Raw genomic sequence first — 26965 nt, 5'->3', positions numbered from 1 at the left:
TCCTAAGATACACACTTGGGAGATGTCATTTATGATTTCTTGCACTTTGTTCTGAGCCTTTTGAGCAAGCATGGCAGTTAAGCTATTTGTTTCTGATCTCTGTAGGAATAAATGGATGCCATTTTTTTTTTTAATTTTTTTAACGTTTATTTATTTTTGAGACAGAGAGAGACAGAGCATGAACGGGGGAGGGTCAGAGAGAGGGAGACACAGAATCTGAAACAGGCTCCAGGCTCTGAGCTGTCAGCACAGAGCCCGACGCGGGGCTCGAACTCACGGACCGCGAGATCGTGACCTGAGCCGAAGTCGGCCGCTTAACCGACTGAGCCACCCAGGCGCCCCAGTGGATGCCATTTTGAAGCTGACACAAGTCCATTCCTTCCAGATGTAGTTAGTAACACAGAAAAATAATCAGGTGATAGCCATTCATTCATTCAGCAAATATTTACAGATCGCCTACATTGTGTTAGTCACTGTACTTAGACTTGGGGCTATATTAGCGAACAGCACAGCTTTAAGAAGGAAACAGGGCTAAATCATGTATGGCCTTGTTAGTCAGGACAAGAAGTTTGGATTTTATGCCAAGTGCATTGAGAAGACACTGAAAATTTTTAAGCAGAGGACTGACATGAGATTGGTTTACATTTTTAGTGATCACTCTAGCTGCTTTGTAGAGGTCTTTCGGTGGTATGTCCCTTTTTTAGAGTTTTTAGCTGATAACCATGCTGACTGAGCTGTGAAGACTAAGCACATACGGAGTTAAATGTTATAATCAAGTATAACTTAAATTTATCTGCCACATTTCAGAATATGGATAATCATTAATCCAGGCATTATAAAGGACATATATCATTTACATTGATCAGTATAACTTTCTCATTAATATAACTTCTGCATAGTCTGAACTGACAGAAAGTGTCCTAATGATTTAGGAAAACCTATGCAAGATCTCCTTCACCCTGAGTGAAAAGGAGTGTCCTTTAAATGACATCACTCAGCCTGATTCCTGTAAGGTTGGCCTTGGAAAGGATGAGGTGAAAGAGCAACCAGGAAGGGAGTGGTTCCCTTTCTTGCAGGTGGGCTATGGGAACAGAGGAAATATAAGAGATGGAGTTGCTACTTGAGGTGTTGGTGAACTTACTGCTGCATGAAATTTTTTTTTTTTTTTAAATTTTTTTTTTCAACGTTTATTTATTTTTTGGGACAGAGAGAGACAGAGCATGAATGGGGGAGGGGCAGAGAGAGAGGGAGACACAGAATCAGAAACAGGCTCCAGGCTCTGAGCCATCAGCCCATAGCCTGACGCGGGGCTCGAACTCACAGACCGCAAGATCGTGACCTGGCTGAAGTCGGACGCTTAACCGACTGCGCCACCCAGGCGCCCCATTGCTGCATGAAATTTTGAGGCGTGCTCTTTGAAAAATTTATGAAATAGAAAACTGATACAAATCAGGATGACTATTTATTCTCCCTTATTTTCCCCTTAGATGCTATCACCTCACCTGTATTCCAAACCTGTGAATTCTCAGACTGAAAACCACAGATTGCTATTACACTGTCCATTTTGGCACAGACGTAGTTGGTGTTATGATAAACAAATACGAGGCTGTGGAAGTATCTCCATATCCCCTACTCAAGAGAGAGGCCTCTGCAACAAAGTCTGTACCAGGTGACCCATTCCATGCCAGAACTGACTGATTCAGAAGGGGACATGTGACCCACACTGAGTCAACCAGATTCTCTCTTGAGAATCTGTACCACCAGACCATATTTAGTCTGAGAGTATCAAGAGGTGGACCTGTAAGAAGGTCACGTGGAATGGAAAGTCTTAACATCTCAAATCCTGATTGGTGATTACTTGATGGGTCATGAACTATTCCAAAAACCCAAGGCCTTTCTTCAGTTCTTACTGAAATCCATAGACTCATTTTTATATGTGGGTAAGAGCTACTATTTTGACGATTTTGTAACTTACAAACTGCATCGTTAAATATTACTGAAAGTTGGTATTCATAAAATAAAACTAATTTGTTTATGATTCTGAATCACTATTCTGGCTGTACAGTATTGCATACATCCCACCATACACAGTTATAGAAAATTTATGAAATTTGGGTGAAGGATGTTTTATTGTTCATTATCAGTTGAGTTGACTATCATTTCTGTTGTTTCTGTTCCCGCTTTTTAAATATAATTTACTGAGACTTGCCATGATCAATTTATTAAGCTGTGGGATGTTAGGTTATCTTACAATGTGTGGTGCATACTTATGTTGGTATTTCTTCTTCCCTACCCCCATTTTTAATGAATACACTTCAAGATACATATGTGTTATGGTTCCATTTTAAATCATCCTCACCCCTCAGCTAAAGCAAACGTACATACCAAACTCTCTTAAAACGTGCTTGGATGGTAATGTGTATTAGCAGTGTTCTTTGTGGTGGGTATTAGTCATGTTGGTGGTCACTTAACATCTTGTGATCGCTCCTGTTGTGCTTGAGGAATGACTCACACCAAGAGCCCTGTCTCACCAGAGTGGAAGCCAAAACTCACCTTTCTAGTTAACTTTGCAAAGCGCGAGATGTGAACTCAGCTCTGCCAGTCAGAGAGACCTCCTCCGGGCTCTGTGATACAGGAGGTTAGCAATGCACGAAGATGTACTTGAGGGCACACTCACAGTTCCGTGCCCTGGCAGTGACCGTGGCTGCGGTGTGAGTGGACAGTAACGGCAGCAATGGCTACAGCGTTCCTGGATGACAGCAGAGCCAATAGTTGCATCCCGAGTTTCCCAGCAACAAGACTTCTCATCTCATCAGTCTGGCAGTGCAGCATTAGGTGTTCTTAGCTGTTTAGCCTCAAAACTGTTTATTAGGTTTTTAATAAACTCATGTTCTGCCTAATCAGCCAGTTAGCTTGTATGGCTTGAAGCTAAGAACTCTGACTGATACATGCTGCCTGGAAATGTATGTTGTTTTGAAAACTTGATTCATGTACATAACAACCCCCATGTTTACCATAATTTATGTTATTCTTCCTCAGTTCCCTAGAATTTGTTATCCCTCAGAATTAGAGCACTCTAAAATCATAATCAAATAATCCCTTTTTAAATCTCAACTTCTACTCTCTAGTTGCGTGCTAGAGATGTATTTTAGCTTAATAGTTTAGGACCATAGGCTCTGGAGCCAGATTGCCAGGACTTGAATCCCGCATCTGCCATTTATTAGCTTTTGTTCCTTGGGCAAGTTGCTTAACTAGTCTTTGCCTGTGTCTTCTTTAAAATGGAGATAAAAGGGGCGCCTGGGTGGCGCAGTCGGTTAAGCGTCCGACTTCAGCCAGGTCACGATCTCGCGGTCCGCGAGTTCGAGCCCCGCGTCGGGCTCTGGGCTGGTGGCTCGGAGCCTGGAGCCTGTTTCCGATTCTGTGTCTCCCTCTCTCTCTGCCCCTCCCCCGTTCATGCTCTGTCTCTCTCTGTCCCAAAAATAAATAAACATTGAAAAAAAAAATAAAAATAAAAAAAAAATAAAATGGAGATAAAAGATGGCTCATTTAGTTGAGCGTCCAACTCTTGATTTCAGCTCAGGTCATGATCTCATGATTCATGAGATCGAGCCCCTTGTCGGGCTCTGCACTGACAGTGTGGAGTCTCCTTGAGATTCTCTCTCTCCCTCTCTGTCTGCCCCTTCCCCACTCGTGCGTGCACACTCGCTCTCTCTCTCTCTCTCTCTCTCTCAAAAATGAACATTTAAAAAATAAAAAAGACGGAGAGCTCCGTTTCTTTGGTGGGAGAATACAAAGAAAGATGTAGAAATAGCAATCACATCCCTACACCTTAATGTCTGTTTTTATAGTGGCATTCTCACGATCATTGGTCTTATGATCAGGGCATTCTTCCTCAGGTTGGTTGTAGCTAGCAACAGAAATAAAGTGAACAGCCCTTCTTACATGATCTGATTGTGCTGAGTGCCTATTTTCAGGTGCTTGGTTTATTATAAAATTGAAACTGGCCCAGAGCAAGCAAGATGGGTACCACAGCCCCAGTTCAGGATTGTTGCCAAATCCTAGGTCTTTGTGCATTTTCCTCTTCCCTTGAATCTTAGCTTCTGTCCCTCAGAGTCAACCTAGCTTCTTGTTTCCTTTTTCCAAAAGCTCTTACATCAGAAAATAAGCAAGAAATTTACTCTTCTTTTACTTATTTATTTTGGTTGGCTCTGTTACAGGAATGAGGGTCTATTTTATCTTAAAGAAATAAAATTAGACAGTATTAGAGAAATCAAAACATTTCTCTGGCCAAATTCAAAATTATCTTTGGTACATTTTAAATCACCATGTTTAAACAAATCAGTGTAATCTGTGGTTTTGCTTTTTAAGGGAATGTAAAACAGATCATATTCTGTCAGGAAACTCCCTCTACACGGGCTCCCTCCTACTTTACGTTTTTCATCCCAACCAAGGTTTAATTCATTACAAACAGAATTTTACTCCCTTTTGCGTCACTGAACTGCTGGCAGAGAGAAGAGGAGGAAAAAAGTTCAATGGCTGTGCATCATCCCAATAGGTTCCCCTAGCACACATGCACAAACATATCTGTTACTTCTCTGTTCTCTCACCTGCATCCTCAGACTTGCCCTTCCTTATCTCGCCTTCCCTTTTGTCTTTACTGCCCTGTGTGTGTGTCTCTGGAACCCTCTGTCAAGTCAGGCCTTTAGAAAATCTTTTAAGCCTACATGAGCCACTGCCAGGTACCTAGAACATTTCCATTGGCAAGGTGTGTTTGGTTGGGAGAAGAGTTCTAGAGCTTTAGTGGCAGTTCTTCTATGTATGGAGGTGGGGGGCAGAGGAAAGGGGGAGCAGGCAAAGAAGGGATATGTTCTAAATATCTCAATTAGAAATTTGAATTAATTTTCCCATGGGAACTTTTATTATAAGTTGTTATTGGATTCTGGAATATGATGAGTGCTGACAGTGCTTTTTTTTTTTTCCTACGAGGAAATATATTCCAAGTACCAAATAACCAACAAGAGTGTGTTTACAAAACTCAAACCATTAATACGTTGTAGGAATTGCCTGTGCAGATTTACTCTGATTGTTTTTTGTATTGAAGCGTAGTCACACTCAGTAAAGAGTCCTCAGATGAGTATTTTCTTTGTCATTTTCTAACAGCGGGCAGACTTTACTGAACAGAGAGATTGTAGCGCCCCTATTCTTGCCCAGATTTAGATATATATAATTAGCATTTTGTAAATGCTAAAATACTAAAAGAAAGAAATATTTGAAGCTGATTATATTAATACCATATTAAGATACTCATTCTAAATGAATATTTTTTCAGGAATTGAACATTAACTTTATAATTTGTTGGTTGCTTTTTTTTTTACGTTAAAAAATCAGATTAATTGAGGTATAATTTATGTATAATTAAATTCACCAAATGCATGCAGTCATGAAACCACTACCACAGTCAAGACATAGAATGTTTCTGGGGTGCCTGGGTGGCTCAGTTGGTTGAGCATTTGACTCTTGATTTCGGCTCAGGTTGTGGTCTCACGGTTAGTGAGTTCAAGCCCCACATCCAGCCTGCATGGACAGCACGGAGCATGCCTGGGATTCTCTCTCTCCCCCCTCCCCCGCTCAAGCTCTCCCTGTTCTTTTTCTCTTTCTCTCTCTCAAAATAAACTTAAAAAAAAAAACAAAACAAGATATAAAACATTTCCTTCACCCCAAAAACTTTCCCTGTACCCCTTTGCAGTCAATTTTCTCTCTCAAGCCCCTGACAATTACTGATCTGTTCTCTGTCCCAAAGTTTTGCCTTTCCTTGAATGTCATATAAAACAGTCTTAAAGTTTTGTAGTCTTTTTTGGGTCTGACTTCTTTTACTTAGCCTAGTGATTTTGAGATCTACCCATGTTGTTGCATGAAGCAGTATTTGTTTCCTTTTTATTGCTGAGTGGTAGTCCCTTGTGTGGATAGACCACAGTTTGTTTATTTATTCACCAGTTGATGGACATTTGGGTTTTTTCCAATTGGGGGCCATTATGAATAAAGCTACTGTGAGCAGTTGAATACAGGTATTTGTACAGACGAATATTCTCAATGCACCTGGGTAAATATTTAGAAGTAGGATTGCTGAGTGGACAGTAGGTAAATGATCACCTTTATAAAAAACAACCAAACTGTTTTCCAAGGAGTTGTATAGTTTTGTATTCCCACCAGCAATATATGAGAGTTATAGTTGCTCCATAGCCTCATTAGCACTTTCTATTGTCTGTCATAACATTTTTTGCCATTCTAGTGGGTATGTAGTGCCATCTTGATGTGGTTTTTAATTTACATTTCCCTGATGACCAGCCGTGTTGAACATCTGTTAACTTTCATGTGTGTGCCATTTATATTTGTTCTTTAATGAAATTTCTCTTCATATCTTGCCCATTTAAAACAATCAGGTTGTGGGGCGCCTGGGTGGCTCAGTCGGTTGAGCATTTGACTTCAGCTCAGGTCATGATCTCACAGTTCAAGCCCCGCATGGGGCTCTGTGCTGAACACTTGCTCAGAGCCTAGAGCCTGCTTCAGATTCTGTGTCTTGTTCTCTCTCTCTCTCTCTCTCTCTCTCTCTCTCTCTCTCTCTCTCTCTCCCCCCGCCCCCGCCCCCGGCTCATGCTCTGTCTCACTTTGTCTCTCAAAAATCAATAAATGTAAAATTTAAAAAAAATAAATAAATAAAAATAAATAAATAAATCAGGTTGTCTTCTAGGGTTACCTGGGTGGCTGAGTCAGTTAAGCATATGACTTCAGATCACAATCTCACAGTTCGTGGGTTCGAGCCCCACGTCGGGCTCTGTGCTGACAGCTTGGAGACTGGAGCGTGCCTCAGATTCTGTGTCCCCCTCTCTCTGCCCCTCCCCTGCTCGCACTCTGTCTCTCTGTCTCTCAAAAATAAATAAACGTTAAAATTATTAAATAAATAAAAATTAAAAATCGGGTTGTCATCTTACTGAGGCAGAAGAAGTATGGATGATGTCTGTGGAGTGACCCTATAGGGTAGAGGCTGGAGATGTGGGTGGTGTAAGAATTCACCCAAGGCAGAACAAAGGAGATTGAAGTTTATTGAATACACTGCAAGAGAACTTCGGGGCAGGATAGCAAAGGAGAGACAAGCGAGTAGGCAAAGTTGGGGGACTGGATTTAAGCGGGTGGGAAGTGAAGAGGCATGGGAACATACGGAATTTTCCTTTTTTGGTACTTGTGCCTCGTCATAAGTAGCCCATTGGTCAGCTAGGGCTTATGGATATTTTGAGGTGGGTCTTCCCGTTTGCATTCAGCTCCATAGTCACCATGGACCCTTTTACCTTACTCAGGTTTCCATTGGTCGAGCCTGTTGCCTAAAAGTGGCCTCCGCATTGTCCTTTATCAGATATGTGTTCTCTAAATATTTTCTTCTGGTATGTGGCTTGTCTTTTCATTCTCTTAACAGTATCTTTTGAAGAGAAGTTTTTTTTTTTTTTTTAATGTGTATTTATTTTTGAGGGAGAGCGAGTACACACAAATGGGGGAGAGACAGAGAGAGAGAGAAGGAGACACAGAATCTGAAGCAGACTCCAGGTTTCCAGCTGTCGGCTTAGAACCTGACGTGGGACTTGAACCCATGAACCGAATGATCATAACCTGAGCCAAAGTTGGACGCTTAACCAACTGAGCTACTCAGGCACCCCAAAGAGCAGAAGTTTTTAATTTTGATGGAGTTTAATACTTTTTTATTTTATGGTTTATGCTTTTTGTGTTTTATCTAAGAAGTCTTTGCTTAACCCAAGCTCATAAAGATTGTCTCTGTATTTTCTTCATATGGTTTATAATTTTAGCTCTTACATTTAGGCCTAGGTTCATTTTTGAGTTAATTTTTGTGTATGGTGCAAATTAAAGATCAAGGTTTTATTTATTTATTTATTTTTGCATATGGATATTCCGTTGTCCCAGGATAGTTTGTTAAAAAGAGTATCCTTTCAACATTGAATTATCTTGGCCCCTTTGTTACATCATTGCTTTGAAACCTTTCTTCTTCCCTAATATAAAGCATTTAGTGTTAGGTTTCTTGAAGAATTGTATTAGCTGCCTCCCTTAGGTTGTGCTTTCTTTTTCATTCAGTTGAAGACATTTCTTTGTGAAGTTTATTTTTTGCTTATTTATTTTGAGAGAGAGGAAAAGTGCCTGTGGGCACTCACATGAGCAGGAGATGGGCAGAGAGAGAGGGAGAGGGAATCCCAAGCAGGCTCCGTGCTGTCAGTGCAGAGCCCAATGTGGGGCTCAATCCCATGAACCATGAGCCAAGATCAAGAGTTGGATGCTTAACCGACTCAGTCAGCCAGGCACCCCAAGATATTTTTCTAATTTCCCTTTCACCCATGGCTTATGTATAAGTTTTTTAATTTCCAAATATTTGGGAAGTTTCTAGATATTTTTCTCTTAGAGATTTCTAACTTAATTCCATTATGGTCAGAGAACATAACAAGGTATGATTTCAGTCCTTTTAAATTTGTTAAGACTTATTTTATGGCCCCAAATATTCTTAAACTACTCAACCTTTTTTAAAAAAATTGTTTCTTCTTCATTAGTTTATATCTAGAAGTGACAGTTTACCAAATTACTATCTGGCCTATTATTTATAAAAGATCATGAGTTACAATTGTACCTTACCTAATTGTTGTGAATGTTATGTTATGGTATAAGTAATTTTACTGTGGAATGCTGTGTTGGTATTTGCTATTTTTGCCTTGTTGTAACCGCAGATTTGTAAGCTATTCTTCTGTTTTCGTGCTTTTTGTAGGTCTAAGATCTGGCAAGCTTGGCGAGCAATGTGAAGCAGTTGTTCGCTTTCCCAGGCTCTTTCAGAAGTATCCATTCCCTATTCTCATCAATTCTGCATTCCTAAAGTTAGCTGATGTTTTCAGAGTTGGGTAAGTCTTTTTAAAGCCTCGGCATCCTAAAGTATTTGTTCACGTTTCTTTGTTTAATATTGTGGTCTTTATTCTTTTTGCGCTTTAGGACTTCCACGTGGTCAGTGACCATTTTAGTGGATGCACATGGCAGTTTGCAACACTTTTTGGTGTGAAATATAATGGTGTTTTAAGCACAAATGAAGTCACAAGTCAGAGGGTACTTCTTTGGGGAACAGGATAAATCAAATTAAGATGATCTTAATGTATTGTTGTATATTTTGGAAGTGTCTGATTTATACAGGTTGTTTTGAGAAGTTTCTGACTTAATATTTTGTAACACAAGATTGCATGTTACTGTGAGGTTCCTAAAACATGGGAGCACTGGATAAATCCCTGCTGGTTGGTTGGTTTGTTTTCTCCCCACCAGTCCCTCCTACTTCTTTCCACCATTTTTCATGCACTCAGGTACTTATATACACACCGAGTCAGACTTGAAGGAGAAGAGATTTGTAGAATTAGCTTGCTAGAAGAGGAAGACCATCTGAGCTCCCGGCCATGGTTATAATACAATTGAAGAGATGAGGTTCATCGCTACAGCTTCTCTTTCTGATTCTACCCTCTTGGTGTCTGGCCTCAGAACTGTAGGCATTGCTAACTGCTTATGCTTCGTATTCAAAGCATAGGCTTCAACTCTTTTAGTGATGAGAGAAAAAAATGATAAGATTGAAAAACATTGCCCCATTGCTAACATTTAAAATCATGTGTTGCTTTGATTCCTAATTAAATATTACTTTCCTAAGGTGGTCTCATTTACCTTTTCTCTGCTTCTTCATAGAAACAATTTCCTGAGGTTGTGTGTCCTTAAAGTTACTCAACAGAGTGAGAAGCATTTGGAGAAGATTCTAAATGTGGATGAATTTGTGAAGAGAATTTTCTCTGTGATTCATAGTAACGATCCTGTGGCAAGAGCCATCACACTCCGGTATACTCTGTTGCTATAATGAATCCACAAGATTCTTTGGGCTGTAATTATGTACTCAAGAAAGGCAATATATGTACTTTTTTCATTTTGGATGGTACTAATTTATTTTTTCAATTAAGACTCCAGGCAGAAATATGGTAACCATCCCAATCTATACATGCTTTTAGTTACCATCTATGATACTGTTTGGTTGTGAATTATTGAATTATTGCCTAACTTGTGTGTTTGAAACATTCCTTTTCCTAAGTTGGTGTTCTGATCAGATAACTTGGATCTGAATCTAGCTTAGCCTCAGATGATTTTGAGCTCTTACTGACTTTGTTCTGTTTCAAGTCAGTTTTTGTATTCATCCGTGGTTATGTGCTCATTTTTAAAAAAAAATTTTTTTTAATGTTTTATTTTTGAGAGAGAGAGAGAGAGAGAGAGTAAGCTGAGGAGGGGCACAGAGAGGGAGACATAGAATCCAAAGCAGGCTCCAGGCTCCGAGCTGTCAGCACAGAGCCTGACATGGGGTTCAAACTCATGAACTGTGAGATCATGACCTGAGCTGACGTCGGATGCTTAACCGACTAAACCACCCAGGCGCCCCTGTTACGTGCTCATTTTTATATGCAGTCATTTGTATTTGAACCCCTTGGAGAATGCCAGATACAACTACTGTTGTTTGTTCAGCCTTTTCTTTCTTGGCATCTAAAAAAAATTTTTTTTTAATTCTGTCAGAATTTTATACTATAAGCCTTCTATCCAGTTTCAACCGTATTTTCTTTTCAGGTCTGCCGTCTATGGAATGTATGTGTAATGTTTAGACTTTTGAAATTGACTTTCCTAAATTATAGGGCTCATTTCTGACTTGCCTTGTTCAGACAGTCCTCTTTTTAGCCAGGAAGTCTAGGATATCACTTTTTCCCTAAGTTTTTCCATCAGGAGCCAGCGCTTCCCTCTTGTTCAGGATTAAGTGCTTTTGTCATTCCTCTGCCTTTTGAGTGATTAAATTTTGAGCACAGTGTGATATTTTAAAGACAGTAAATTGGCTTTATCTTTTAAAAACCATATATAAAAGATTTAAAGATATCTTACCTTTTTTTTTTTGTTTATTTTTGAGAGAGAGAGAGAGAGAGAGAGTCAACACTCACACACAAGTGAGGGAGGGGTAGAGAGAGAATCCCAAGCAGGCTCCACGCTCCAGCACAGAGCCCCATGTGGGGCTCAGTCTCACAAACCGTGAGATCATGACCTGAGCCGAATCAAGAGTTAGATGGATGCTTAACTGACTACCCAGACCCAAGATATTCTTACCTTTTGATTCAGCAAATTCACTTACAGAAATTGTTTGCTATAAATCATTTTTAAAAGTTGGTGGATATATGTATACAGATGATCATAGTATCATTTTTGTAAAAGGTGAAAAATGATGTGTCGATATGGGAATAGTTAATTTATGGACCACTGTATACCTTTTAAAGAATGAAGTAAGTATGTGTTTAACATAGAGATACTAAGTTAAAAAAAACAGTCAAGTGATGTTCATTTTATTAACTCATTTTTGTCTATAATATTAATATATGTGTTTATACAGGCTCAGAAAAAAATCTGAAGGAATATATACTGTTAACAGTGATGAGTTTTGTCAGGGGTCATTGGGCTATGGATTACAAGAGACTTCCGAGTGGTTTTGTAATGTTTGAGTTATTTTCCACATGTATACTTTATTTATTTATTTATTTTGATCAGAAGACAAAAAAAAAAAAAAAAAAAGAGAAAAAATAGAGTGTAAATAGGGGAATGATTTCATAAATAATTTAGACCTAGTTTGAATATTTTGAGAAGAATATAGATTAATATTTGAATATTCCATTCATTTTGCATGCTTGCCCTTTCTAAGTCATGGCAACTGGGCTTTGCCACAGTTCTTCATTGAATAACCAGAGATTTCTAGAAAGCTTCCAGAAAGAGAGGATTTACTTATTTAGATCACTTTAAAGGGAAAAAATTCAGATTGAAGTAATAGGTTTCAACATTAACACTTGATGCAAAAAGTACTAAAAGAAATTTGAGCTAAGAATGTTATGGAATCCAGTTGCCATTTAAAATGTAGTACAATAAGAAGGTCTTCAGATAGATAAGGCCTCAGATATTTTTGCCAAATATAGGGACCTGTTTTGAAAACATTCTTGGCGTAGGCACTTTAGGAAGAGGATAAAGAGCTTGATGATTGGGAATAAGGGGTGATCCGATCGTTTTGTAAAGTTTGCAGAATTGTAAATACCAAACCAAAAAAAAAAAAGTGTTTTTATAATAACTCAAAACTGAAATTGTAGTATCAATACGAGAATATCAAACACTTTTCACAAAAATAGAACATTTTTGAATAGCCTTAGAAATTTTTTTCATGATTTCATTGTTTTTTCATCATATAAGAAATGACTTAAAGTAAAAAAGTATTTTTTAATTTAGTGTATTATTTAATATTACATTATAAGGTTTTAAAAATACAATCTTTTATATTTGCAAATGACATATCAGATAAAGGGTTAGTGTCCAAAATCTGTAAGAACTTATCAAACTCAACATCCAAAAAACAAATAATCCAGTGAAGAAACGGGCAAAAGACATGAATAGACACTTTTCCAAAGAAGACGTCCAGATGGCCAACTGACACATGAAAAAATGCTTAACATCACTCATCATCAGGGAAATACAAATCAAAACCACAATGAGATACCACCTTACACCTGTCAGAATGGCTAAATTAACAACTCAGGCAACAACAGATGTTGATGAGGATGCGGAGAAAGGGGATCTCTTTTGCGTTGTTGGTGGAATGCAAGCTGGTGCGGCCACTCTGGAAAACAGTACGGAGGTTCCTCAAAAACTTGAAAATAGAACTACCCTACGACCCAGCAATTGCACTACTAGGCATTTATCCACAGGATACAGGTGTACTGTTTCGAAGGGACATATGCACCCCACTCTTTATAGCAGCACTATCAACAGTAGCCAAAGTATGGAAAGAGCCCAAAAGTCCATCGATGGATGAATGGATAAAGAGGTGGTGTGTACACACACACACACACACACACACACACACTGGAGTATTACTCGGCAATCAAAAAGAATGAAATCTTGCCATTTGCAACTACGTGGATGGAACTAGAGGGTATTATGCTAAGCAAAATTAGAGAAAGACAGATATCATATGACTTCACTCATGAGGACTTTAAGAGAAAGCAGATGAACATAAGGGAAAGGAAGCAAAAATAATATAAAAACAGGGAGGGGGACAAAGCATAAGAGACTCTTAAATATGGAGAACAAACAGAAGGTTACTGGAGGGGGGATGGGCTAAACGGGTAAGGGGCATTAAGGAATCTACTCGTGAAATCATTGTTGCACTGTGTGCTAACTAATTTGGATGTACATTTAAAAAAATAAAATTAAAAAAATATAAAAATACAATCTTTTAGAAATTATAAAGAAAACTAATTTTGCGCTTCAGCAAGTAACAAACACCATATCATTTACTGCTTATGTAAGAAAAAGCATGAATTGTCAATAAAAAAATTTAAATCACATGTTTGACTTGGGACTAAATATATTAAAATGTAGATTCCTTTCTTTTCCAGTAACACTTTACTATAAATTTTAACAAAAGAGCAAAAAACTTTTTCTAATGCATTTCCTAGTAAATTACAGACCGTATACTTTCCTTTGGATACTTTAGCATGCGTATCATTAGCTAGAGTTCAGTTTGTTTACAGGGTTATCTGGTTCTTTAATGTCAGTTAATTTACTGAGTACTGACAGATGTTTCAAGTAACTCCAACCACTATCAAGGTATAGAACTTACTCCAGAATATTCCTTCATGCCCCATCCTACTCACTTCTCTCGTCTACCTCCCCAGAGGCCACTGCTGGTCTGAGTTTTTCCTGTTACCTAGATAAGTTTTCATCTGTTTTCAAATGTCATGTAAGTGGCCTCATACAGTGGGTATCCTTTTGTGTAAGGCTTCTTTTCGTTTTTTGATATTAATCCATTTTGTATGTCATTAATATGTTTGTTTTTATTGCTGAGTACTTTTCCATTGTGTGACAGTAACAGTTTATTTGTTCTCTTACTGATGAACTCTTAGGCTCTTTCCAATTTACAGCTATCATAAGTAAAGTTGCTATGAACCTTCTTGTCCAAGACCTGTTGTGAACATGCTTCCCTTTCTGACAAATATATACTTAGGAGTGAAATTGCTGAACCATAGGGTAGGTGTATATTTAATTTTATAAGAAACTGCCAAGCCTTTTTCCAAAGTGATTGTAACCATTTTATATTCTGACCAACAGTATGTGAGTTCTGGTTACTTCACCTTCTTGCCAGCCTTTGGTGTGTCTTATCTTCTACATTAGCCATTCTGATGGGTGTGTAGCAGTTTTGATTTGCGTTTCCCTGATGGTAATGATGTTGAGCTTTTTCTCACGGTTTTTCTCTCTCTTTTTGGGGAGTAGTTGTTCAAATCACTTGCCCATTCTTTTGTTAGATTGTTTAGATTTTAAGATTTTACTTGTCTTTTTATTACAGAATTGTAGGATTTCTTGATATATTCTCAATACCAGTCCTTTGTCAGATGCATGTTTTACGTATCATATTTAAGAATAGACAGAAACTTCTTTTAGGGCCTGAATGCCATGAACAGAATTACTACCATTTTTTATACTCTTCATTAAGTTATGTCTCAACATAATTGTTTCTTATGTTTTCTGTCTGTAACTAAAATAATGTATGCCTCAGAATAAAGAAAGTTCCAAACTGGGTAACTGTCAAAACCACCCCAGATGCTGGCAGTGTAAAGCCAAGTGAGTAGGCTGCGAGTGTGCTCATGTTATAGCCACTAACCACTGTACATATGCTTTTAGTTTATACCACGGGTCTTCAAAATATTCTGCTTTTAAAATGGAAAAGTAATTTAAGTACTTTTGTAATTAAAAAAAAAAAAGATGTCAGCATTTTGAAACCCCATTTGGGAAACAGTGGCCTGCTCAACTGAAGAGAAGTTTGGCTGTATGCATAGGAAGAACTGTTTTGGTCCCAACTCACATTCTGATGTGCTGACATTTCATAAATCACTTTCCCTGCTGTAAAATGAGAAAAATGATACCTGCCCTAATGGATTCACTTACTTCCTATGTGGGCAAAATGCAACACATGCCAAAAAAGAAAAAAAAAAAGTTTTCAGTCACCATAGAAATGTAAAGAAACTGGCTGTTAAAAATCTATCTTTGAAATGTATGAAGCATATTAGTGATTATATATTCATTCCTTCTATCATGAAATGCTTGATTATAATACTTTTTTTATAAATAAAAAGATATAATACAGAAATGATCTTAACATTTTATAGGAATATGATTTTTCATTGAAGAGCCTGGTAATAGCACAATGAAAAACTGAAAAACGAGTCTGTTGAGAAAAACAAAGTCTATAAAGAAAAGATGGGGCTGGTAAATGATAGATCAACATTAAGTACCCGTTGAGTAGAAAGTTTGTTGTGTGTTTTAAGGAACATAGATTTAAGTGAGAACTCTGATCTCAAGGAGACTGCTTTCTAGAAGAATGTATTAATAAGATTAAACTCATGAAGAAAAGCAAAAAGTGATGTCTCTCAAACGCTAAGGAGTTTTTAGAGTCAGAATGATTTAAACTTAAAAAGGAGAAAGGACAAGGAAGAGATGATATTTCAAAGATTTTTTTTTTACCCATTACTTTAGACTTACCAATTAAAATAGGGGTGCCTGGGTGGCTCAGTTGGTTAATAAACATCCGACTCTTGATTTCGGCTCAGGGCATGATCTCACAGTTCGTGAGTTTGAGCCCTGGGTCAGGCTCTGCTCTGACAGCGCAGGGCTTGTTGGGATTCTCTCTCTCTCTCACTTTTGCTCTCACTCTCTCTCAAAAATATTTTCAAAAAATCTAGACTTATCAAAGCAAATGGAAGGAGAAGAAGCTGGAAGGTATTTATAACGTTTGAAATGTAGTGCTACAAGTTATTTATAATATTACCAGAAATATCTTCAGAAAGTAGTGACCAGTGGGATTATGCTTGTTTTGCCCTTTTATATTTAAATAGCAACAAACTGTTAATCCAAATGTGTCAATATTAGCCTAATCTCATTTTCTCTTGTATAAAATATATCACAAGCCATTTATTTCTTTTGAAAAATATCTATGTAATTTCAAAACTTTATTTTCAAATTGAATACAAATCACATATTTAGTCCGTTTTAGTATTTTGTTTTGTATAAACTCTAACACTTCTGTCCAGTCAAACCTCCATAAGATAGTGATGGCGTGTCAAGTTGGAAGGTACTTAGGACATTGACTTAGACAAAGGTTGTCCCTGTAAGAACTCTGTTTTGTTCATCGCAGTGTTTTGCAGCCCTCTAAAATCCACGCCTTTCTGCTGAAAACATCTTTCAAGCTCTACCTTCTGTAGTTTATGTTACAAACAATAGATTTTTTTTTCCCTTTCCCAAATTGACAGTTTATTATAAAGTAGCCTGTGTTTTTCCAGACTCTACCTTCCTCACCCTCGCAGACTCCGATATGAGCCCCAGGGAACATCCTCTACCTCTTTTCTCTTGGTGTTGAAGACAGATTTGAAGATCATGCTATCAGTATTTACTGATGAGGAAAAAAAAATTGGAAATCTTACTTTTTTTACTTTGTGGATCTGCTTAATAGCAAAAATGTTGCTCTGCTAAAATGGACTTACTTATAGAATATTGGAAAATTGGTATTTTGATGCTTTAATAATTCAGAAGTTTCTGGGCTCCACCTGGTACCTGGAATGTACTTCAGGATGATAATTTTAAATTTTGCTTATGTTAGATAAGCCATGTTAATTTTTCTGACATTGGAGTATGGAAAAGTGTTTAGAATTTGAGTCACTGCTTGGTTCCTAAAATTGATGCTTTATTAACCTGAGGTTTAAGGAATTACCTACAAATTTTTTTTTAAATTTTTTTTTTTTTTTTCAACGTTTATTTATTTTTGGGACAGAGAATGAACGGGGGAGGGGCAGAGAGAGAGGGAGACACAGAATCAGAAACAGGCTCCAGGCTCTGAGCCATCAGCCCAGAGCCCGACGCGGGGCTCGAACTCACGGACCGCGAGATCGTGACCTGGCTGAAGTCGGACGCTTAACCGACTGCGCCACCCAGGCGCCCCCAAATTTTAATTTTGGTATCTAGCTTTGCCTTGCTTCTTCCTCTCTTGATTTTTAGCTTAAGGTATTTCTGTTATTCTTGGGTTTCTTTTTCTCTGTAGGATGTTGGGAAGTCTGGCATCAATAATTCCTGAGAGGAAGAATGCTCATCATAGTATCCGGCAGAGTCTGGATTCACATGATAACGTAGAAGTTGAAGCTGCCGTTTTTGCTGCTGCAAACTTTTCTGCACAGTCAAAGTAAGCATCAGCCTTTTAATAATTTGGCTTCCCGAGAAGAGGTTTTGAAGGAATAACTCATCACTGTACATAAACACTAAGAGGAAAATATAAATGGCGAGGCGTATTTTCCAAGAGAGTTTACATCATGTTGGGGAAACAGAACCTCAGTACATGTAATAGAAAAGTACATATGTTGGCATTAACTGTAATAAATGAGAATTTCCAGAAGGACAGATCAGCACAGATTGGAGTAGTTAGGGAGGGCTTCATTGAGGAACAGAAGTTCTGTCCACCGAGGCACCCTCCCCAAACATACACGGGTCGGATGCTCAATTGCTACTTTCCTGTTGTCTCTTCAAGGTTGGCTGTTTGGCATTAGAGCTGTGGATAGTTTGACAGAGATAGTAACTCGAGCTGAAACCAGGTTTAACCTATTTGAGATGTCATATCCTACACTATTATCTTGTAGGACAGTTTTTTTTTTTTTTTTGGATGCAGTGTTGACCATGATTATGTTACTGTTTGACTTGTTAAATTACTCTCTCTAAAAAAATATATTATCCCCTTTACTGACTGATAATCAAAAGTAGCATTGCTCTGGAGGACATTTTGGTAGTATGCATTTTGCCTTAAACATGTCCATCCTTTTTCCCCTTAAGTGGACCTATAAAATCCACTTCTGAGAACTTATCCCAAGGAATCAGCAAAGTGTACTGATAATTATTTGCAAGGATGCTAGTTGCAGTGTTATAAAAACAAAAAAGATTAGTAGCAACCTAACTTCTAACCAATGTATGTAGATAAATATGATCATACAATGAAGTGTTACATCAGTTCTTAACAAATATATTTTAGAAATGTATTTGAAAACAGGGTACATCATAGCTTATGGGATAGTATAGAATATATTTTTTAAGAAACGTGTGTTTGTATTGATGGAATGGAAAAAGACAAAGGATATATAGATCAAATATTGTCTCTGGGTGATAACTTGGTATCTTATTTTAATTTTACTTTTTATAAATTTCTGTATATACTGTCAGGAGCAGGTTTGGACTTTATAATCAGATGAATGATGTTATTTTTGAAATTAAAAAATAGCATTTCCTATTAAGAATCTCTGCTAAATTTGGATAAAACTTGAAATAATCACCAATTTTCTTTATTCAGATTTTAGCTATATGAATATTCATTTCTTCAGCTGCTCCTATCAAACCTTCAGAATCATAGGATTATTCATTGGAAAAGGAGAATGGAGAATAGAAAGCATGTAATTTTTAATGTCCTGCTCAAAATTAGTAGGTGTGGCAGTAATTGAGGAAGAGAGATATCTGAGTAAATACAATTCTTATTTGTGCTTTTGAAAACTAATGTTTTTTTTCTTATTGAGAGTAATTACTATTGAGAGAACTTTTTAAAAATTATTTTTATTGGATAAGAATTATATCTAGTGAATGGTTATCTGATTACCACTGACAAAGTGTCAGTACTTTATAATCTGAGTAAATTTGCTACTTTCTGTAGCTCCAAGATAGTTTTTTCTTTTTTTTTTTTAATTTCTAATGTTTGTTTATTTTTGAGACAGAGAGAGACAGAGCATGAGCAGGGGAGGGACAGAGAGAGAGGGAGACACAGAATCTGAAACAGGCTCTAGGCTCTGAGCTGTCAGCACAGAGCCCGACGTGGGGCTCAAACTCACAAGCCGAGAGATCATGATCTGAACCGAAGTCAGACGCTTAACCCACTGAGCCACCCAGGTGCCCCTCCAAAATAGTTTTCTAAATTTAGTTTCAAAATTTAGATGATAGATTTGTAATTTAGCGATTATATTTGATTTAATGAGAATCATCTTTACTTCAGATTTTCTCTTATGTTCTAATCAGAAGCCAATTTTACCAGCTATGGAATTTCTAATCTGTTTTAGAAAAGATTAAGACCAAATAACATAGAAACATGATTCTTTGTTTATAGAATTGATGACCAGCAAACATTTAAATTGACAGTTTATGTAGAAGCAGTTTTTAATGTAAAAGGTTTCAATATGATATAATTTGTGATGTTTAAAAATACCAAAATAGCACAGTAGGGAAGGCTGAAGGGCTTATCAAAATGTATCAGAGTGTAAAATTGTATGATGAACTGTATCTTTTTGAGATTAGCGTTTACCTCTTCTTCTGAAATGATGACAGACCTGGCCTGAGATCAGATATCTCAACCAGTACTGATGGGTTTTTGTCTTAGTATCTCTATCAATTTTGGATCTTAAATGGATTAGAGCAACTGGCCAAATAAGACCTTAAGAATTTATTTAACACTGTTCTCCCCCTGTCTAGTATCATAATCACATCTCACTTGTTCTAAAAAAGGTTAGGATTTTATATATTTAAAGAGCTAGTCACCGGGTCACAAAGCAGGAGTTGGAAACCCAAATGCCTTCAGAGAATGGGGATGCATTGTCAATGAGAAAGGTGCCCTCTTGTGGCCACTGTGCTGAACTGAATAGTGCACTTGCCATCTAAAAGTGGTAGCTGCATGCCCCTTGGCCCCAGCTGATTGTGACAGGGCAGGAATGTAGGTGCAATGTTGTGAGATCTGACTTTTTTTGGGGGGGGGGGGGGCTGGAAAATCTGATTATTCTGTTTATAATCTTATTACCATATGAGACTATATATTTTTAACGTACATTCTTAGTGTTGACATTAAGAATTTTAAAAAGTGTTACTGGATAAGTGAAAGGAAAGAAAGAAAAAAGAAAAGAAAAGAAAAGAAAGGAAAAGATAAGAAAACTGCAGGCTTCTAATTTGCAGTTCATTGGCCCTAAAGCCCTGTAACAGATTTTTAAATTTTGAGTTGCATAAAAGTTATATAGTTAGTGAAAAAAATTCTTCTTGAATATCCACCATATCCAGATAACTATTCTAAACACCCAGGAATACAGGGGTAGAGAAGATCATGGCCCTATTGTTATGTAAACACGGAATAGTTTTAGATGCGTGTTAATATATGAAAAACTAAAACCATTTTGTGATAAAAATAATTTCATCATTGTGATAATGACCTGAATGAACTGCTTTAAGTAGGGTGATCAGGGAAGGCCTCTCTGACGAATGACATTTGAGCTGAAACTGGGTGATAAAGAGGCCGCAAGTGAGAGGAAGAATATTCTAAGAAGAAGGGATAACAAGTATGAGAGCATTCTGAAATGTGGATGAGTGTATATACAGACCTGATACACCTCTTACCTTATACCTAAAAGACATTATAACTTAACTTTTTCTTATCAAATGTGAAATTGCTATCTTAAAACAGTAGTTTTCCAACTATTTGGTATTAGAATCTCTTTACACTTTTCAAGCATTATTGAGGTCCTCAAAGAGCTTGTTTATGTGGACTACAGTGATTGATATTTACACTATTAGAAATTTAAATGTCTAAATTTTTAAAGTACTTACTAATTCATTTTTAAAATAACAGTTCTCTAAAGATGTTAATGTAAAAATACTGCTATGAAAATAATTATTTTCCAAAATAAAAAAGCAGTTTTGTGAGATGAGTAGCATTGATATACCTTTTTTGGAAATCTCTTTAATGGCTGGCTGGATTCTAATATCTGTTTCTGTACTCAACATTTCTGCTGGCAATATGTTATTTTGGTTAAAGTGTATGGAAAAAATCCAACCTCACACAGATATATAGTTGGAAAAGAAAGGAATATTTTTATTTATTTATTTTATTATAGGGGTTTTATTTTATTTTATTTTTAAACATGAAATTTATTGTCAAATTGGTTTCCATACAACACCCAGTGCTCATCCCAACAGGTGCCCTCCTCAATACCCATCACCCACCCCCCTCTCCCTCCCACCCCCCATCAACTCTCAGTTTGTTCTCAGTTTTTAAGAGTCTCTTATGTTTTGACTCCCTCCCTCTCTAACCTCTTTTTTTTTTTTTTTTTTCTTCTCCTCCCCCATGGTCTTCTGTTAAGTTTCCCAGGATCCACATAAGAGTGAAAACATATGGTATCTAAGAAAGAAATATTTTTAAAGGCTTGATAGGTAATTACGGATATTTTTCTTTGATGCTATACCAAAACCAGACAAGTGTGGTTTCTTAAAATTAAACTGCAGTGTGGGCTCTAAAACCGTATCCATGAACTTGTACTTTATTACGCTGAAATCCATTGGAATCTCTTACCCATGTCTGGTTTTATAACTTATGCATTTGTCTTTTGGAAAGTATTGGTTCACTGTGTTATGCACATCATCCAAATGTTGACGCACCTCACTGTATCATATCAGAGGTTCACATTTGTTACTCTCACCACCGATCTCATCAGGAAAGTCTTTAAATATTAAGCTGTCAAACTCATGGCCATAGTTGCAAGTTTCCTGAAATCCTGATTTTTGCTTAGAAGTTCAGATTGGCAAAAAATTTTCCCCTGTTATTTTCTGTGAATTTACAAGCTGGCTTTATTCGTCTTTTGAGAAAATGTCTACCAAATAGCCATGTCTGAATAACCATGAAGTTTTATGAAAAAAAACGGCTAATTCATATCATAATTGAAACAGCTGCCGGGGACTTATCCTGGAGACATCCAGTGTGTACTTTATGTGTGCCTTCCATTTTGTCCGATAATATTAAAAAGACACTTGCTCAAGGGTTGAAATTCAATAAAATTAGTAATTTCCACTGTTTTATCAGGGACATTTGTAAGCACATCTGACTTCCTTTCTTCCTTTTCATGTGAGTGCGCAGCAGTCAGCAGTGCAATGACCGTAGTTCAGTTTGGGGACACTGCCTTGGCTCTTGGTGAGGTGCTAGCAATTTCAATCGTTACTTTGGTACCAGTGGTGAAGATGGCAGCATTGGTGTTCCAGAAAAACCAGAAGATTTAAAAACAACCAAAAAAAAAGTTACTCACTTTGAAAATTTCAGCACAAATCATGTTGATTGCCCAGAGTTCACATAAAAGACGAGGTTTTATGATTAGGTGATGCTGATATAACCAGAAGAGCATGTCTCGCATGTCTGTTGATTTGTCCGTCTGTATGCAGAAATAAAACTCTGCAGTTGAGCTGTTACTCAGTCTTCCTGTTTGCAGCTAAATCTTTTATTTCATAAATTACTCTAATGTTGAAAAGTGGCAGTGCCTTGACTTCTTTTACTGACTTTTCATCCAGGTTTTCAGCATTATCAATGCTCAGCTGCACATGTCTCGTATGTTAGGTGCACTTCTCCAGCCAGTGCATTATAACTCACCCTGTTCTTATTTTTGGTTTGAAAATCAATATTTTGCTTTTAAAGAGCCCATTTAAAATAGTCTTTTTAAAAAAATGCTAAATAGTCTCAAAATGAAACCAAGAGTTAACTGGTACCATAATACATTTTGAAATGTTTGATATCATGAGGCACGATAAGTTAAATTATAAACATCTAAAAAATCAAGGATAGCTTTAGTCTTATTTTTTTTATTTACAATTTTGCTTTCCTTTAGAATAGGTTCTTTCTTTCCACACATTAGAAAACTCTCTGATCTGTCAGTTTTAGCTTTTTTCAGCATCTTTAGACGTAGACAGTACAGGTTGTGTTGAGAAAACGAGCCTTCTAATCTCTGGCCAGTGATTTTTTTTTTTTTAATTATAAAAAAAGACTTTGCAAATAAACTTTATTTTATTTTGTAATAAAATATTATTGAATTCTGAAACAAAAGCAACTTTAGATAAAATTTTAGGAAAATCTTTCAAAATTTAATGCAAAACATGACAATGTGTACTTCCTGATATGTTTCTCTATAAACATAAGGAAAACCTCAGGATTTCAAAATAATGATGAATGATAATGAGATTCTAAAGATAATAATAGATATAGTCAAGGGACGCCTGGGTGGCTCAGTCAGTTAAGCGTCCCACTTTGGCTCAGGTCATGATCTTGCAGTTCATGAGTTCCAGCCCTGCGTGGGGCTCTGTGCTGACAGCTCAGAGCCTGGAGCCTGCTTCAGATTCTGTGTCTGTCTCTCTGCTTCTCCCTGCCTTGTGCTCGCTCGCTCTCTCTCTCTCTCTCAAAAATAAACATTAAAAAAAAATAGATACAGTCAAATATAGTAACAACACAGGAGAATTGAGAACAAACTGAGTTAATCTCAGAGTGTGTTCATATACTAAACCTACTACCTTGGAAAATTCTAGAAAACAAGAATGCACAATTACACATTCCATTAGCTGTCAAGAGATGGTGTCATTATGCATCATGTAGCCTCTGGAAAACACTGAGCTTATGAGAGAATGAAACTGAAAATGGCAAATATCTTAATGGCAGGAAATATTTTATGTGGACATCCACTGAACTGCAGAGGGGAAGTATTTTATGTCTTAACATATCATTTATCATGGCTAAATGAGCCAAGCTTGATCATATTATCTGTATCATATTTCCTTACATATGATGTAATGTCCTATCCCAAATATTCATGTTATTAGTAACTTTTGCAACACTCATATTTTTGTTAAGACAGAATCAAAAGCAGCCCCTTGGAAAATACTTTACATGTATATAATATAAAAAAAAAACCCAAACATGGCTAACTTTAAATAGTTCAGCTCTTGGTAAGATTCTGCCCATATTTCCTACCACTTTTCTATTTCATAATTAGTCTACTTTTCTAAAACTTAGAATATTTAAAATCTATTTTATTGCTTGTATAGTCAGCTTATGGTATTAAAAGCTTTTCATAATTACAAGCCTTTCCTAAAACATCGCGATAGTGACCTCGAATCTTTTAGACAGTGGGGCTCGGTGATGCAGGATGCGTGCAGCAGGACTCGTAAGTCAGAGCATCGTTCCTTGAACGCCACTTGAGAATAGTGTTGACAGAGCCGTTCGCTGGTGGAAGTTTAGGTGTCAGTTGCAGTTCTCACCCCACCCCCTGTACCAGACCCTTGTTACGATTTGTAATATTGTGTTGATTTTGTTCTCTTTAAGTCCTTAGAAAACGTCAGCAAAGCGTAAGAGACTCTTAAAAACTGAGAACAAACTGAGGGCTGATGGGGGGTGGGAGGGAAGGGAGGGTGGGTGATGGGTATTGAGGAGGGCACCTGTTGGGATGAGCACTGGGTGTTGTATGGAAACCAATTTGACAATAAATTTCATATATTTAAAAAAAATCAATAATGGATACAATAAAGTAAATAATGTATTAAATTGGAAAAAAAAAGTCAGCAAATGTAATTTTTCTTGGTTTTAAAGTTTTTGCTGTTCTCTCTTTTTTCAAAGGGATTTTGCTGTAGGAATCTGTAACAAAATCAGTGAAATGATTCAAGGTATGTGTGCTTCATTTAGTATTATGAAGTGACTTACTGGGATTTGTATTAATAATAGCTGCTGCCATTTATTAAGTACTTACTGTGTGCTTGTCACCATTCATTTACTTATTCATTTAAATAATATTAAGCGTCTTCTAAATGCCAGAGCTGTTCTGGGTGCTTAGGATACAGTAATGAACAAAACAAAGTCCTTGCCCTCCTGTAACCTACATTCTAGTGGCAGAAGTGGGGGGGGGGGTGGCAATAGACAAATAAAAATAAAATATAACAGTTGCTATGGAAAAAAAAGCAGGGTAGGGACGGGGAGCTCCCAGAGTAGAGTCCCCACCCCAGGGTGGAAGGGGGTGCTTTATATTTTGTATATGCTGGTCAAGGAAGGCCACTAGTGGAGTGATATTTGTGTGAGAGATGCAGATATTTAGGGGAAGAACAGTCTGATCTGGGGAGTGGAGGGCTGTTAGAAGTTCTGGAGTTCGTTTCTTACTCTGTTCATGTTCCTCCAGTGTCTTCTTCCAGTTGCAGCTAAACTCAAATCCAGATTCCTTACCATGGCCTACAAGGCCCTAGTTTTCTAATCTCATCTTCCATATTACGCTTCATGTGTATTAACCCCATTTACCCTCCTGCTCATTAAAGGGGGCTCTGGGGCTCCAGCACTGCACAGCTCTAGAGAGCACCACATCCTTTGTATTTTTCTAAGTGACATTCCTTTGAGTTGTACAACTTGGCAGACGTTGACAGGTAATGCTGTTAGGTCTCTTTTACAGAAAAGGTAATGGAGCCACGTTAAAATTACCTGAAGACCAGGATACAATGGTTGAGCTTTGTCCTGTTCTCCTTTATTCCTTTGTGTTTTTTTCTCGCTGCCAGAAAAGGGCTCTACTGCAGAAAGCTATCATTAAAAGGATGCGTCACTCATTTGTTGAGTAGTTTTTATCAAACGCTTGCTCTGTCAGACAAGAGCTCAGCAGGGAACAGATATCACACTTGAATTAAAATAATCCAAGGAGAGTTTAAGGAAGCAACGATTTACAAAGTTGTGGGCAGGATGAACTGTAGGGGATAATGTAGTCCTGCACCCAAGGGTGCAAAGAGGGAGTGATTACCAGAAGCGTGAAGTCATGTCAAGAAGGCCACTTTTAAAAACCGACCTTCAGTGTGCTATGACCTGATGTGGCCCTGTGGAGAGGGACTCAGGGAATAAATACTCTGACGTCTTTCTTCTTCCTCCTATACCCTGCTGGGGCTCTACACTGGCTAAACTCAGACAGTGGGCAAATAGCAAGGGAGTTGATGGAAGCTATGCCCATGACCTTCCTATGCCGGTGCGGGAGTATTGTGTGTATTTGGGTGATAGTTATTAGGGTATATTCACATGTAGAAACCTGCTAGTTTGCACACTTAAGATTCATTATTGTTTCTCAAGTTTTATCTATAAAAAAATTTAAGCAAAAGAACAGGAACTCTAGGGGGTTGAAAGAGAAAGAGGGAAAAAAAGCACAGGAGTAGGGTGGAGGAAGGCTGGAGCCCAAGATAGGGAAATGGCAGGGGAGTCTTAGTAATAAAAGCATCCTTACATTTAAGTTTAAGTTGCTTGTGTTTCTGCCAAGGAAAACTTCTTGAGTGTCCCTAAACCAGTAAAAATGTCTATCAATGCGAAAAATTCCACTGACTGCTGGGTTGAGCATAGATTTGCAGAGGAAGGAGGAAGGGATATGAGATAGGAGTCTGCCATGGGGAAAGGTGTAAGTAGGGAAAATACTTAGGAGGACTTTGCAGTAATTCAGTCTGGAGATGGTGGTGGAAGTCGGCCAGAGGGACAGCAATGGGAACAGAATGGCATCGTCAGATGTGGCTTGTATTTTAAAGCTACGATCAATAGGATTTGCTAATAAATTTGGATGTGGGGTGTGAGAGAAGTAAGAGAATCAAGAAAGGCTCTATAATGATGCACCTGTCATATACTAAAGTGGGAAAAATTTTCCCATTTTTTTGTGGGGAAGACCAGAAGTTCTCTGCGCCCCAGTAAGTACAAAATGCTTCTGACCATACATCCCAGTGGAGGTGACCAGGAGGTAATGGGATTCATGTATCTGAAGTTCAGGGGCAGGGTGGAGGGGTAGGAGGAGGTAGTCTTTAGCATATAGCTGATAATGGAAGCCATGGGAATATATCACCTCACTCAAGGAAAGTACTGAGGGTGAGAAGAAAAGTGTATTACCAACCCCAAGGAATACCAGAAATTAAAGTGTGGCTAAAAGAGATGAATACAGAGAGATTGAGAAGGAATAGCCAGAAGAAG

The 26965-nt window shown here is 37.6% G+C and overlaps 1 protein-coding gene across 1 annotated transcript in view; it reads left to right on the top strand.

The window, feature by feature from the left end:
- The window catches only part of INTS7 (integrator complex subunit 7), a 91972-nt gene that overhangs the window by 3867 nt on the left and 61140 nt on the right, over positions 1-26965 (top strand). The window contains exons 2-5 of the mRNA XM_086694099.1: positions 8816-8945; positions 9763-9909; positions 17225-17362; positions 24614-24660. Coding sequence (XP_086550225.1) covers positions 8816-8945; positions 9763-9909; positions 17225-17362; positions 24614-24660 — 462 coding nt within the window. The remainder of the gene's footprint in view (positions 1-8815; positions 8946-9762; positions 9910-17224; positions 17363-24613; positions 24661-26965) is intronic.

The sequence above is a fragment of the Puma concolor genome, chromosome E4 (genome assembly GCF_028749965.1).
Source record: "Puma concolor isolate L17-30 chromosome E4, mPumCon1.1.hap2, whole genome shotgun sequence".
In the NCBI taxonomy this organism is placed as follows: domain Eukaryota; kingdom Metazoa; phylum Chordata; class Mammalia; order Carnivora; family Felidae; genus Puma; species Puma concolor.
Note: the sequence above shows the minus strand (reverse complement) of the source record. Positions and strands in the feature narration are given on the sequence as shown.